Genomic DNA, 15,349 nt, shown 5'->3' with positions numbered 1-15,349 from the left:
CCCCTCTTTTTTTTTTGGTAACAAGATTTTAAAGTTTACTAAGTTTTTGTTAAAGCTTACTTTGCTGTGTGGCTTAGATGGTAAAGAGTCTGCCTGCAATGCAGGAGACCCGGGTCTGATCGCTGGGTTGGGAAGATGCCCTGGAGAAGGAAATGGCTACCCAGCCCAGTATTCTTGCCTGGAGACTCCCATGGACAGAGGAGCCTGGTGGACTACAGTCCACGGGGTCGCACAGAGTCAGACATGACTGAGTGACTAACAGTCTCTTTCACGTCTTTCACTTTGCTGTGTAGACGTGCCCCCGAGGCAGGCAGCTGGCGTGTGTGTCTCACTGTGTGGAAGGTGTGTGAGCACCTGCTGTGAGCGGGGCCTCTGCTCTTTCCTCGTGCAGTCCTCCATGGAAATGGGGTGCTCACACGCTCGCTCTGCAGGACGTGGGCCCCTTCCTCACTGAACATGTTCTCTCTCCTTCCCCACCAAAGAGGAGCACCCCTCGGTGGCACCAGGCGAGCTGTTCACAGACTACCTGCCCAGGACAGAGCAGCACTGGCTGAGGTGTGCGCGGGACGACATCGGGCCTGGCGCCCCAGAGAGGAGGGTGCTGCGGGCCGCCCAGGCCCTGGCCCAGGCCTTCTACGACGGCTCGGCCTGAGCGCACTCCAGCCGGAAGGTGGACCAAGGGAGGCGCGGTCCCCTGCAGCTTAAAATAAACTGATCTGGCCCGAGGCCGCTGCCCCTCTTCTGTGCTGCACGTCCGGCTGGGCCGCTGGCAGGTCGGGACTGGACTAGGGCGAGGGTGAGCCACATCCATGCTGCATCGCCTGGTGGGATGCGGGGCTCACGGGGCTTCCCCTTGGCACGAGCAGGTGTCCAGCTCTGCCTGACTGCGCAGTCAGCCGTCTCATTCATGTCTAAAAGTGCCGGAAGCCTCCCTCCGCTTGTTGTACAATTTTCTTGGTTCTTTGGAAAATAAAGTGCCTGTCGGTGGGTGGTCTGCTTGCTGTGCCGTCGGGCCTGGCCTGGGGTCTCCTGGAGTGTCTGCCATGTCAGGGTTGCCCGGGCCCTCCGTGGGCCTCCTGCCTGCTCTGTGCTGTGCTGACTGGCTGGTGAGCCCACCTCCCCTCCCCACCTTTGGATGGATTCACCCCTTTGTCTCACTGGCTCCCCAGGATGGAGAGGGGGCTCCCCAGGATGGAGTGGGGGCTCCCCTGGTTGGAGAGGGGCTCTCTGAATGGATAGGGGGCTCCCCGGGATGGAGTGGGGGCTCTCCGGATGGAGTGGGGGCTCCCCAGGATAGAAAGGGAGCTACCCTGGGTGGACAGTGTTCCCCTGGATGGAGAGGGGGCTCCCCTGGGTGGAGGGGGCTCCCCTGGGTGGAGAGGGCTCCCCTGGATGGAGTGGGGGCTCCCCTGGATGGAGTGGGGGCTCCCCTGGACAGAACAGGGGCTCCCCTTCAAGGGATGGTCAGTGTGGCGCCTGCTTCCGTCGCCCTCGTGGGGCCCTCCTGCTGGCCCCCTGCCTTTCCTGGCCGTCTCTGTCCCGCCGCTCCCTGGGGTGGCCAACGCCCCAGTGTGTGTGTGCCCACACCCTCACACCCCCACTGCCGGGACACAGTGTGTTCCAGAGGTTGTGTTCCCAGACTCATGGACATGCGGTGCAAGTACATCTTTGTCCCTGGTTTTACAAAGGCAGCTGCGCTCTCTTCCTTTCCGACTGAGTCAGAGACATGGTTGGTAACTGGGGCCTGTGGTTTCTCGGTCTTGCTTCCTGCCGGGTTCCTGACATGGGCAGCTCTGGGCAGAGCAGGACCGACCAGCCTGAGCCTGGCTGCCCGTCACTCCGCCCTTGTCTGGGCTCCTCCTCTTACCAAACTGCCTGGTAGAAAACCCGCACCCCCCCCAAGACTCAACGACACCAGGACAGTACGAGCTGGGTGTCGTTGAGTTGACCATGTGTGGCTGTGGGCAGAGGGGTCATGATGTGTGGAAGGTACCGTTACGTTAAGTTTCTGAGAGAAAAGCAGGAAGAGTTGGAGGCGAGCCCTGTAGGGTGAGCTGAGCTTCACCCAGAGGAGATGGCCTTCGCCCAGGGGGCCAGGGGGGACCTACAGGGCCGGTCCTGCTGCTGGGTCAGGAAAACCCAAACTAAAAAAGGGTGAAAGAACAGAAACAGCTTGTTTCACTCTCCCCAACATTCGTCTGCTTCAACAAGTCTGCCACGTCCTGGGTTTGTTCACTGGACCTCTCCCTGGGGCTCTCAGGAACATCCTCTTGGGTTTTTAAATGGGGTGGCCGTATGACTTACTGTCCAAAGTGGGGCTCTAGAAGCGAAAGGGAGCTGTTTGATGAGCAGGCCAGCACGCTGGGGGACGTTCACCGGGCCGTGCAGGAGTCTGGGCGCCCACCCTATGCCCTGCACACTTCCTGTGGGAGTCGGGCTTTGTGGAGAGGGCCCTTAGGCTCCCACAGAGCCCCCACGGAGGGCGTCCAGCAGGGAAGCAGGCCCACTTGTGTTCCTGCAGCCACTCTGAGCTCTTCTGCATGGACCCCATCTTCCCCGTCAGTTGTCTGGGTGCAGGTGCAGCCCCAGCCTGGGGACGGCTCGGCCCCGCTCTCCATGGCCCAGCCGAGCAGCCCAGGTCTCTGTTTCTCTGCCCTGGTTTTCACATCTCGAACTCGGAAGCAGCTGTCAGGGGACAAGACGCCTCTCACGAGGCTGCTTTGCGGTTAATTAAAGCCTGCCAGCGCTCTGCACTACTGGGGCCACCAGGGATGTGCCCGGCAGTGGTGGGTCAGCCGGCCTGGCCCTGAGGGAGCCCGTGGACGCGCTTGTTGGGAAACCCGGGGTGCCGACAGGTAGGCCAGCTGGCCTGCGGGGCAGTCCAGTCTTTGACCACCGTCTGGAAACCAGTTAAAAACTAGCCTTGGAGCCCGTCAGCCCCAGGGTGTGATGGTCTGGGCAGAACCCACTTGGGATTCCCCGGGTGCAGGGAAATGGCAGCAGTCCAGGCGGGTGCTGCTCCGCTTTTCAGGAGTGCTGCCAGCAGCCGGACGCGGGATGGGACACCAGCCTGCCCCCAGTGAGACCCCTGCCTCGAATGATGGGCGTCTGTGCTGCCGCTGTTTTGCTGGCGGCTCAGGGTGTTCGTGTGTGAATGAGTATGTGGCCTGCCTCTGCGGGTACCATCTGTGTCCTGCAGTGCCCAGAAGGTACCAGAGGTCTCTGACCTTTACCAAGTGTTGCAGACGGAATCACAGGACACACACCCAGCATGGACGGACGCGCGGAGCTGCGAGGAGCAGGCATGTTTATTTGGTTCTCTCCAGGGCTGCAGCAACCACGCGGTAGTAAAAAAAAAAAAAAAAAAGAACCAAAGATGTACAAAAACATGGAACATCCCTTTAGAAAGTAATAGCATCAGAAATGTATCTTCTGCAGATCCTCCCTCCCTCTCTTGTGTCCCCCACTCCCCCGAAGAAGACCCCCAAACTCAACCCAACTGGGAAAAGGAACAGGGGGTGAGTCTGTAACAGGAAAAAAAAAAAAAAAAAAAAAGAACTGAATTTAACTGGAACATGCTCTAATCTTTAGTTTATTTCTGGTTAAAAATATAGCAATCCAGTGCAGTGTAGTAAAGAAATCTGCTCGAAACGTAGCAGAGAGACAGCTGAACAAAAGCAGAGCAAGCAGAGCCCACGGGCGCCGAGCCCCGGGTCCCCCCAGGCTGAGCGCGGGCCCCACACACGCGTCCACGCACACGCCCGCCGGGCGGGCATCCAGACGGTCTGGGACCTTGGTGTTTAGTTTGGACGGTGGACAGCGCTGGCGGCAGACACACCAGAACCTGGTCTTGTGGGGGTGAAACAAGTATGTTGCATATTCTGGAGGTGGATATGTCATGACTGCTCAGGAGCTGTCAAGTCCCCCCTGGGGGTTGTGACCACATTCCTGTCTTGGGACCCGACCAGCCCCTGAGTGCGCGTGAGGCATCTAGGAGGAAAACGCGGGTCTGCCGGGGCAGTGGAGGCAGGCACAGGACGAGAAGGTGGAGACCACGGGCTCAGAGACAGCCAGAGAGGACCACGTGGCGTGGGGCCGAACTGGCTGTGGACCTCGGCAGGAGCCTGGACAGGCATCTTGCGCCTGCAGTGCACCAATGCCACGTGCTGGGGCCCGGGCCCGACGACAGGCTGTCCCCGTGAGGTCTCCCCCCTCCCCTGCCCCCACTGCCAGTCCCCTGGAAGCCCACTGTGCAGCAGCCCTGGGGGCCTGGGTTGGTGGGAGAGGGAGAGACAGAAAAATAAGGACTTTGCTGTAAGACTCGGTGTGGGGAGGCGGCCTCTTGAGGGCCGTGGGCAGCGCCAGGGGCCGGGGTGTGATGGCTTCACGGGCGCCCCCCGGGGTGTGCAGCAGAGGTCTGAGACGGAACAAGGCCCAGGGGGGTGCCCACGCCTGTCACCCACTCATCCAGAACAGGAACGCAGGGTTGCCGGACTCCCCGTGGGCGGCCGTCCCCAGCCGCTGGCCCCCGCCCCGACCCCCCACCGCCGGACCACCGATCCTCCGCCCAGGCTGCCCCCTCCACATCCCAGATGCAGTGTGATGACGGCGACGGTTTGATTTTTTTTTTTTTTTTTTTTGCCGCGGACTTGCCGGGATCCCTTTTCTTTCCACGTCAAGCTGGAGGGTCGGCGTGCTGGCCTCCTTCTGCCATGCCACACAGCATAGTGTTATACAAGCAAGGAACTGTGGCTAAAATCCAAAAAACATTACCCAGAAAAAAAGGCAAACTGTGAGTAATACCCAATCGTGTGGTTCTGTGAAAAGACTCGGAAGTTGTCGTTGGGTGTCCGAGCGACGAGCCTTCCCTTTTGTTGTTTCGCTTTGAAACGTCCCCCATTTGTACCCCAACTGTTTTTTTGCGAACGTGACAATCTCCTCAGATGAAAAAGTTAATAAACAAAATGGCGACTCCGATGTTTAGCAAGATCACCATCGCAACCAGGATCGGCGCCGAGCCCTGAAACAGAAGGCGAAAAGGTGAGGTAAGCCTGCGGCGCTCCCCTCCTCCTGAGCCAAACTAGGGGTTCCAAGGGGAGTGGGTGGGGGGAAATGGACATGGATCGCTTAGGAACCGGTCAGAGGCTCCCATGAGCATCCAAGTCTGGACTCTGAAGCCCTTCAGGCCTGCACGTCTCCTGCCCTGGGTCTCTCAACACAGCTGCCCCCTGGCCTGCAGTGTCGTTGCCTCCAGCTCTGCACAGCCAGGCTTCAGAAGCAGCCCCTCCACCCAAGCGTGGCCCCAACCCAGGGAGGGCTGAGCCCTCCCAGTCCTCTCCATGAGCTGGCAGTGTGCAGCCACGGGAGCCCCCTGTGCAGTCCTGGGGCAGGAAGCCCACCGGGGCACGCAGACCTCGGCCCTTCCCTCCCAGGACCCTTCATCCTCAAGCCTCTGCAGGCCCCAGGGCTGTACAGGCAGAACAGAGTGGCTGCCCCGGCCACCCCAGGTCTCCGCGGGAAGCCCTTCCATGGAAGGGTTCGGCAGTGGTGGCGCTCCTCTAAGTAACTTTGTCTTAAAGCACCCAAGATGCGCTTAAGAGGTTTTAAAGCAGGAGCACGGTTCAGGGGGCTAAATATAGAGCCCTTCCTTCATCTCCCACCCTGTCCGTTGCTCGGCTTCCTAAACTAACCGCGTGCACGTGTACACACACCACGCGCGTTTCTGGAAGAGAGCTGGGCGTTCGGTTGCGAGGACCGCCTGAGTTCAGAGGGCAGGCGCGTCTCAGGACCAGCCCTCCAGGCTCACAGTGGCTGCTGGGGGCTGAGCACGCTGAGAGGGGCCCCGAGGGCTGGTCACATGGGGTGTCCCTCAGCCGCTGGGCCGTGGTCGGAGAAGTTTCATGGGTCTGGCCTGCCATCATGCGGTCGAGGAAGCAGGGAGCGTCTGCTTCCAGGTGGGAGGGAGCCAGCGGTGGGGGGAGCAAGGGACCTGGGGGGTCCCTCCGGGGTGCAAGAGCCCCAGCACTCAGTCTGGCCCGGGACTCTGTCCTCTCCTCCAAACCGCCTGCCCTCCGTGGGTGGCGTGCACGAGACAACGTGGACCACACAGCTGAGCAGGAGGCACCCCACCCCCCACGGGGCCCCAGGAACCTGGGTCACAGCCCCGTCTCGCGTATCTGATCCCACCGGCCAAGGTACTGTGTCCATCTCACCCACGTGGGAGCGGACATGCGTGTGTCCCGCCTGCTCTGTCTGGCCTCTGGGTTTCCCTCCAGGACACAGAACTTTCCTTAAAGGTGAGGACAGCAGGGGGAGAGGTCCGAGAAAGCTGAAGGAAGGTTTCGGGGCGGGGCGGGGGGGGTGGGGGTGTCCCAGGGTGCCCGTTTCTCTTGCGGGAGCTTTCAGAATCACCCAAGCGCTTTTGCTGGAAAGATGGCCCGGGGGTAATCCTTGCGTGGAGCTATCAGAGGCAGTTCGGGAATCCCCGTAGGTGGGCTTCCTGCGGGGGAGGGTCCTGAGAGCTGGATGCACCGGGTCAGGCTCTCGCCGCCCAGCCCCCACCCCCGACCCCGCCCCGGACGGCTGGTGCCCACTCACCGTGCTGGCCTTGAGCTCGTCCCCGTTCTCGTCATCAGACTCCAGCGCCACGGGCGAGGACCTCTGGGGCGGGGAGAAGGTCAAGTCCCAGCGCAGCAGCCGCGGCTCTGCCCGGTCCCCCAGCCTTAGGCTCTCCAGCCTCTGCACTGCGGGCTCCGTGCAGGGGGCCGGCCTGGCGTGCTCTTTGTTCTGGGACTTGGACCGCAGTCTCTGGGCCCCGAAGGCCCGGTCGTCGGCGCGGTGGTCCTCCCCGGGGCCCCGGCCGGCGCACCCCTTGCTGTAGCGTCTTTTCGGGGGGTGCACGTCCTGTGCATAGGAGTCCATCCTCAGCAGGGGCTTCATCTCCATCTCGTAGTTGCTCAGCTTCTCCTCGTCCAGCTCCAGCAGCCTGGGGCCCCCAGGGCCGGGGTTGCCGGCCCGGTGGTGGGAAGTCCAGGAGAACGTGGTGGGGGACTCCGTCCGCCGCTCCCGGGGCTTGGGGTTGCCGGACTGCTTGTGGCCCGCGCCTCGGGTGCGGAAGTCATCCGCGGGCTGGCTGCTGCGGAGGGCGCCACTGCGGATGCCGCGGGAGCCTCCAGCCTTCTCCTCGGCCCAGCTGTTGCGGGCGTAGTCCCCTCCCCGGCCCTCCAGCAGCATCTGGATGTCCCCGCCCCGCTCCTCGTCCACTGAGACCTGCCGGGAGAAGTGGGCCACCTTGTTCCTCGCGGCGGGGGCCGGGGGTGGGGTGGCCGTGGGGCTGGCGGGGAAGCTCTGCAGGGGGCTGTCGTCGGGGGTCAGGTCCGAGGGGGTGGTGCCCTTGCGGTACAGCTCAGGGCTCTCCTGCTGCGGGGGTGTCCCTGTGGAGGTCACCTCGATGTCGTCGCTGGAAAGCTGATGCTTCGGCCGCTGGTACTCTAGCCCTGCGGCAGGGAGGAGACAGTTTGGGGCGGGCTGGTTACTCGGGTGTTCTGTGCTCAGGCCCAGTCTCGCCTGAGAATGGAGGGGACCAGGATTGGGCCAGGTGGCACTCACTGCCTGTCAGCTGGGAGTGGGGAGGCAGAGAAAGTGGGAGGACAGTGTTCTCAAAGCCCCGAGAAGACACCCATTCTCATCTGTGGGCACTTTTGAGGGTGACTGGATCAGGACGATGGGGTGGCCCCCACCTGCAGGGGTGACCTGAGAGTGCATCCCCAGGTTGCACCCCCATGCGTTCCTGCTGAGGACAGAACATCTCATGCTGGGTGACCTTCCGCAAGGCAGGACGTGGAGCTTAAGTGACAGTCCCACTGCCCGTGTCCCCATTCTGGGTCCTGGGGTTCTCCAGGCTGCCCCAAAGGCAGGGCTGAGAGCAGAGCTCCGGAGGGTGGTCCCAGGACGGGACCTCCAGAGCCCACCCCAGCGCCTCAAGAGCCTTCCAGTTGTTCTCCGAAACGTGTGTCTAGAGGAGGGTAAGGAGCGAGCTGCTAGGAAAGACCTCGGCCTCAGCAGACCCTCGGACCAGTCACCCTCCCCTGCTCCCGAGGAGGGAGGAGGATCTTGGGTCTGGCTGATTCGAGGGGCTTCTAACTCCTTTCATCCATTCCCCACTCCGAGAGGACAGGTGGGTGCCCCTTGAGTGTCTCCGAGCTTCACTGACCAGCTCGACCACCAGCTTGGTCATGTGTGGCCGCTGATGTTTAAATATGGACTGAAGATCAGGCCAGGGGCCACAGTGGCCACAGTTTCTGCGTGGCGGGCAGCCACCTGGTTGGGCAGAGCAGGGACAGAGTTTTAGAACAGCCTTGGGGGGCGCGGAGCACACCCGAGTCTTGGGGGAGAGGCAGGCAGGAGGGATGCAATGGGCTGGCAGGGGCCTCCGGGGCACAGCCCATGGGAGGTGTCCGGGGACCCCAGCTGTGTGGACTCACCATTTTCCCGGTGCTGGAAGGAAGGGGAGAACTCTTTGGCAGTGATCCGGGCTATGCGCGCCTCCTCCTGGGCCTTCTGGGCCGCGGTGAGGGCCGCCTCAGCCTTGGCCCGGGAGTGGGAAGTCCTGGGCGGGGGAGACGGGAGGGCGGTGAGGGCACGGGACGGGCCAGGACAGGGCACCCGACACCTCGCTCACCCACACAGCCCCACCAGGGCCTCGGTGCCCTCCAGCCGCAGTGGGCATGGGGCAGGCCACACTCGAGAGCGGGACCTGGCCTGGGACAAGCCCAGTCCTGCTTGAGGACCCCTCCTCCCCAGTCCTGGCCACAGACTAGACCCAGGGCTGACTCGTCTCAGCCTCCAGGGGTGGGCCGGTGCTCAGTGTGACCCTGAGCAGAGACGAGGGTTCTGGGGTGGCTGTTCCCTGATGGACGCGGAAGCCTGGCATGCTGGGGTCGCAAAGAGCCGAACATGACTGAGCAACTGAGCCGAACTGAACTGATGCCGCCTCCACCAGCGCGCAAAGTGGGCCGTGCTCCAGGTGGCCGGCCTGGAGCAGGAAGGGGTGGGACCCGCCGGCCTGGCACAGAGGGTGCCAGGGCCCAAGGAGTGCAGCTTGCCTGCACATTAGCTCTGACCTGCCCCAGGCAACCGCTTAGCCTCTGTCCCAGCCCGTGTGAAGGGGCCTCGCTCAACCCGGCTGAGCCAAGAGCTGCGCAGCTCCTGTTCCCAGGACACAGGCCAGGATGGGTTTGCTGGCCCCTGGCCCCCAGCCCAGCATTTCTTCCCTCTAGACCCTGTCCCGGCCACCACAGTGCCTCCGCAGGCTGGTGCTGCCAACCCTGTGGACGTGGAGGAGACACACCCAGGGAGTCTGAGAAAACCTCCCCAAGTGGGGGGAGCCGTGGTCTCCAGGCGCTGAGAGAAGGCGGGGCCCAACTCCCCTCAGCACTCAGGGTGATGGTTGCCCGCAGTCACTCAGAGTCGGTGATGGCACTGCCCTTGTGTGGGGGCACAGGCCCAGCGTGGGGACCCCACACCCCAGGCTGGACACGGGGCCACGACTCCAAACGAGCTTGATGTACGGCCCAGAAACTTGCAGCGGGACAATCTCCGGCCCAACGCTCGGGCCTGTCCCTCCCCAGCTGAGTCCGCATGAGACACGCTGGGGGCAGGGCTGGATCACCCAGATGGAGGGTCTCACCTGCCTCTGGGTCCCACTTCTTCCTGCCTCCTGTCCTGGCTCCAGGGGCCTGCTTCCCAGCTGCCAGTCCCCTGAGATGACTGCAGCCTGATCCTCCAGGGGCCTCCTCCCTTCCCCGGAGCGCTCTGAGCAGCCTGGCCACACACCCCTTGGCGCCCATGGGACCCACTCAATGGGCTCCACCTGGAGACCCCTCGCTACCTTGTAAGCCGTGGGGTTCTGTTTATTTCAGACTGCCCCTGTGCTAACCAGGATGAGTTTACAAGAAGAAAACAGGGTGTGCCATACACAGAGTGAGTGCACGTCATCACGTGAGCAGGAGTGCAGGGCCCGGAGCAGCCGCCTCCAGGATTCCCCCGCCCGCCAGCCCGCCGCCTCACCTGGGAGCGGGCCACCGAGACGGAATTAGCCTAAGAGTAAAAACGCAGTGTTGGGGAAGTTCTTCCCTTCACATGGTTTCTAAGCAATAGGGAAAGACAGCGTCCCTCAGTGTGGCTGCTGCCCGGGCCCCTCGGAGTGGAAGTGGAGAAGCGGTGCCCTGTGGATGATCCCTCGGGAACCTGTGCTTGTCATCATGACAGACGAGGGGCAGGAAGCTCGTGGGGGCAAAGCCAGTAACGCGGCACCAATTCCGAACGCGGAGCTCATCGGCAGTCATCAGTTGATAAGCCATGGCTGCAGCCCACGGGCTCCCGCGTAGCGTCCCCCACCTGCACCCCTGAAGGCACAGGGCAAGTCTGCAGCTCTCAGAGGCTGTCCCGTCTGCCCTGATGGGGGGAGGCTGGCCAAGGCCCGTGTGCACTTTGAGAACCAGCAGGGTCGTGTCAGACCCGGCGAGGGCCACTGTGAGGCCCCGGTCGTCCAGGCCCATCTTAGTGCCAGAGCCCTGGGGACACGGGGGGAAGGACCGAGGCAGGGTTTCTGGATGCAGGGGTCCCGTCGGGTGAGCCAGCTCCCCACTACGTCTCCCCATCCTTCTCTGTCTGTCTGCCGCATGGGACCTGGTGAGCGACCCCTACACGGACACCCCGACCTGGAGACCAGGGCACCCTGAAATCATACTCCACGTGCTTCCTGGTTCCCCCAGCAGGGGCCCACAGGTTTCATCTGACCCCGTGAGGCCCTACAGCCCCACACACGCTGGACTGGACATGGCCTGTCCCGGACCGGCGGTGTGACCTGGTTCCTGCAAGGCGGCCCCCGTAGCTGAGAGGGCTGTGGTCGGGGCAGGACGCCAGCTCCCTCGGAACCTGCCCATGGGCCGGGGCTCACCTCAGCTCACGCTGCAGCTTCTCCAGACTGTCCGAGGGGCTGGCTTTGGTAGTAACACTTCATTGAGATATAACTCAGAGTGTGTATATACCTATTATATACATAATAATGTATATATACACACATATATATAATAGTGTGTATATACATAAAACTGTGTGAATATATATCAGTGTGTGTATATGTAATAGTCTGTGTATATATAATTGTATTCATATATAATAGCATGTGTGTGTGTATAATAGTGTGTGTGTATATATGTAATAAGTAGTGCGGTGGTAAAGAATCTCCCTGCCAATGCAGGAGATGCAAGAGATGAGGTTCAATCTTTTCTCAGATCCCCTGGAGGAGGAAATGCAACCCACTGCAGTATTCTTGTCTGGAGAATCCCATGGACAGAGGAGCCTGGTGGGCTGTATCTATGGGGTCACAGAGTTGGACCCAACTGAGCACACATCCACACACACATGTGTATAATAATGTGTCTATATAATACTGTGTGTCTCTATATAATAGTGTCTGTGTATATACATTAGTGTGTGTATGTTAGTGTATTATTTAATAGTGTCTGTGTATATATATATATAATTGTGTGTATATAATAGTGTGCATGTATATATTGTAGTGTGTATATATAAAATAGCATGTGTATCTGTAATAGGGTATCTATAATAGTGTGTGAATATGTATAATTGGGTGTATATCTATAACAGTGTGTGTGTATGTATAAATATAATAGTGTGTATATGTAAAAGGGCTTCCCTGGTGGCTCAGCAGTAAAGGATCCGCCTTCCAATGCAGGAGACGTGGGTTCACTCTCTCGGTTGGGAACAGTCCCTGGAGAAGGGGCTCCCACTGGAGTGGAATGCGACCCACTCCAGTATTCTTGCCTGGAAAATCCCATGCTTAGAGGAGCCTGGCTAGCTACAGTCCTTGGGGTTACAAAAGAGTCGGACATGACTTAAGTGACTAAACAACAACAATGTGTACATAACAGTGTGTGTCTGTATAATATATACAATGTGTGTGTATATGTGTGTATACGTATGTGTGTATCTGTAACTGTGTGTGTACATATAATACTGTGTGTATCTATAATAGTGTGTGTCTATATAATAGTGTCTGTATACATATATATAGTTAAGTGAAAGTGAACAAAGTGAAGGTGCTCAGTCGTGTCCGACTCTTTACGACCCCATGGACTGTAGCCCACCCGGCTCCTCCGGCCATGGATTTTTCAGGCAAGAATATTGGAGTGGGTTGCCATTTCCTCCTCCAGGGGATCTTCCCCACCCAGGGATTGAACCTGGGCCTCCTGAACTGCAGGCAGACTCTTTACCATCTGAGCCACCAGGGAATCCCATATATATATACGTACACACACACACACACACACACACACACACACAATGGTGCATATATAAAAATGTGTGTATATATAAAATAGGGTGCATATATAATTGTATATAATAGTGTGTATCTGTAATAGTTTGTGTATATATAAATGTCTATAATAGTGTGCATGTCTATAATACTGTGTATATATAATAGTGTGTGTCTATAAAATTGTATCTATATAATATCAGTATATATAATAGTGTATCTATATAATAGTGTTTTTATCTATATAATATAGATATATTATGTGTGTATATATACATATATATGTGTGTATATATAATAGTGTGTATACCATATCTAAAATAGATAACCAATGGGAATTTGCTGTATGGCTTAGGAAACTCAAACAGGGGCTCTGTATCAACCCAGCGGGGTGGGATGGGGAGGAAGATGGGAGGGAGGTTCAAGAGGGAGGAGATATATGTATACCTATGGCTGATTGATGCTGAGGTTTGACAGAAAACAACAAAATTCTGTAAAGCAATTATCCTCCAATTAAAAAATAAATTAAAATAATAGTGTGTATATACATTAGTGTGTGTATATATATAATAGTGTGTATGTATATATAATAGTTGTGTGTATGTAATAGCGCGTGTGTATATATACGTGGATATATAGTATATATATTATATACACACAACTATTATATATACACACACTATTATATATAAGATATTGTGTATATAATACTGTGTTGTATATAATATATATATAATAGTGTGTGTGTATATATATAATAGTGAGTATATATATATAATATATACATATATAACTCGCCCATCTGAGGAGTACAATTCGGTAGTTTTAGTCCATTCGTGAACTTCCAGATGTTCAAGCTGGTTTTAGAAAAGGCAGAGGAACCAGAGATCAAATTGCCAACATTCGCTGGATCATCGAAAAAGCAAGAGAGTTCCAGAAAAACATCTATTTCTGCTTTACTGACTATGCCAAAGCCTTTGACTGTGTGGATCACAATAAACTGTGGAAAATTCTTAGAGATGGGAATACCAGACCACCTGACCTGCCTCTTGAGAAACCTATATGCAGGTCAGGAAGCAACAGTTAGAACTGGACATGGAAAAACAGACTGGTTCCAAATAGGAAAAGGAGTATGTCAAGGCTGTATATTGTCACCCAGTTGCTCAGTCGTGTCTGACTCTTTGTGATCCCATGAATCGCGGCACGCCAGGCCTCCCTGTCCATCACCAACTCCCAGAGCTTACTCAAACTCATGTCCATCGAGTTGGTGATGCCATCCAGCCATCTCATCCTCTGTCCCACTCCCAAAGACCCCCCTCCCTCTATCAGTCACCCCCATCTCCCCCAAAGCCTCCCCACCAGCCCTTGGTGGTCAGCAGGGTTGCCCGCTGTGGACGTTTCATGCATGTTTGAGTTGACCGAGGGGAAATGCAGGTCACAACGGGCGCCACCTGGGAGGTCGCACGGCAGGGGCATCCGGCACGTCCATAGGCCACACAGTCGCCACCCCTGTCCAGTGCCAGGACCTCCCCACCACCCCCAAACAGCTCTCTCCCCAGGGCAGTCACTCCCACCTGCACCCCAGTCCAGCACCAGGGATCTGAGCCCCAGTTCAGCCCCTCGCATTGTTGCGTGCAGACGATGACCCCCTCCCGAGTGGAGTGGCGGGGCGAGTCTAAGCAGAGCACCCTGGGGTGCTAAGGTCTGAGCAGAGCACCCCACCACACTGTGCCGCCCCTACTCCCGGGGACCCGGGGTCGTCACCTGGCTAACGAGTGTCCCCCAAGCCAGTGACGTCCACCCTGAGCCTCCTGAAGGCCCTCAGACATGACGTCGGGACAGGCCTGGCCCCCAGGGTGAGTGTGCTCCTGTCGCAGACAATGGAACCCTGAGAAGTAAATGTGTCCGGGTTGTGAGCCTAGCAGTGGAAGCGCCTCAAGCGAGGAGGCTGCAAGGACAGGACGTCCAGGAGGCTGAGGGTGGGGACAGGGCTCGTGTGTCTCCAGGGGCACCTGTCATCGGAGTGGGTGTCTCGAAGCCCTAAGAGTGACAGAGACAAGGTAGGTGATTAGATCGTGAATCCCACCGGGGGTTGGAAGTAAAGAAGTGTGGGAGACCCTGTATGTTCATGTCACTCCAGAAAGCAGGTTTGCTCAACCACAAAACCAAGCAATAGGAGCGCGAGACATACCCCAGACAAAGGACGGTGGTGGCCACGAGACCCGCACCCGGCCCAGGGAGTTCGGTAGTTACTGATTACTAGACGTGTTCATTAAAAACAGAAATACAGGGGAAAGGTGACAGGATGCTGAAACCTGGGATGATCTCCCATTTTTAGCATATGTTACAGCCTTTTTCTAAATGTTTTCGCTCATTTCCAATGCCCCACAGCAGTCCTGGATTGACCCTGTAGGACAAGAAGACTCCCTGCCCAACCTCGAGGAGGAGCTGATGATGGAAGCCTGACGTCTACTCAAGAATGAGGAAGAAGGTAGTCTTTTTCTCCTCCCCACTTTTCGTTTGATTATAGAACTGTAGCCCACCTTCTCACCCACTCACCTGTAAGCCTCACACATGTCCTATTCTAACAAGTCGCTTCTTATCTATGACGTTGCGTGCTTGTGCAGTGTGCTAAGTCGTTTCAGTCGTGTCTGACTCTTTGCAACCCCATGGACTCATCAGGCTCCTCTGTCCATGGGGATTCTCCAGGCAAGAATACTAGAGTGGGTTGCCACGCCCTCCTCCAGGGGATCTTCCTGACCCAGGGATGGAACCCGAGTCTCTTACGTCTCCTACATTGTCAGGTGGGTTCTTTACCACTAGTGCCACCTGGGAAGCCCTATCTATGACCTTGCCTCTTGCTAAATTCTTTCCGTGGTGAGTAGGCTGATACATGAACTGACAGCAGGGTCAGGAAGATGGAAGGACGCGGAGTGAGCACAGAGACGGTGCTGGAGGGCCCGGGCCTTGGAAGGACTCTGAGCTCCCCGGGGCCCAAGGCAGGCT

At 57.7% G+C, this 15,349-nt stretch overlaps 2 protein-coding genes across 3 annotated transcripts in view; one reads left to right on the top strand and one right to left on the bottom strand.

Moving 5' to 3' along the window:
• KLHDC4 (kelch domain containing 4) overlaps window positions 1-991 on the top strand; it is a 31,841-nt gene extending 30,850 nt beyond the window's left edge. For both annotated transcript variants that reach the window (XM_065925167.1, XM_065925166.1), the window contains exon 12: window positions 483-991. In XM_065925167.1, coding sequence (XP_065781239.1) covers window positions 483-652 — 170 coding nt within the window. In that variant the 3' untranslated portion in view covers window positions 653-991. The remainder of the gene's footprint in view (window positions 1-482) is intronic.
• A 3,948-nt stretch (window positions 992-4,939) lies between these two features.
• Window positions 4,940-15,349, bottom strand: part of JPH3 (junctophilin 3) — a 74,394-nt gene continuing 63,984 nt past the window's right edge. Inside the window, exons 3-5 of the mRNA XM_065920448.1 lie at window positions 8,484-8,608; window positions 6,598-7,496; window positions 4,940-5,020 (exon numbers count right to left, since the gene is read on the bottom strand). Of these exons, the coding sequence (XP_065776520.1) occupies window positions 4,940-5,020; window positions 6,598-7,496; window positions 8,484-8,608 (1,105 nt within the window). The remainder of the gene's footprint in view (window positions 5,021-6,597; window positions 7,497-8,483; window positions 8,609-15,349) is intronic.

Source organism: Muntiacus reevesi, chromosome 2 (genome assembly GCF_963930625.1).
Source record: "Muntiacus reevesi chromosome 2, mMunRee1.1, whole genome shotgun sequence".
Taxonomy (NCBI): domain Eukaryota; kingdom Metazoa; phylum Chordata; class Mammalia; order Artiodactyla; family Cervidae; genus Muntiacus; species Muntiacus reevesi.
This window is presented reverse-complemented; position numbering and strand designations above follow the sequence as displayed.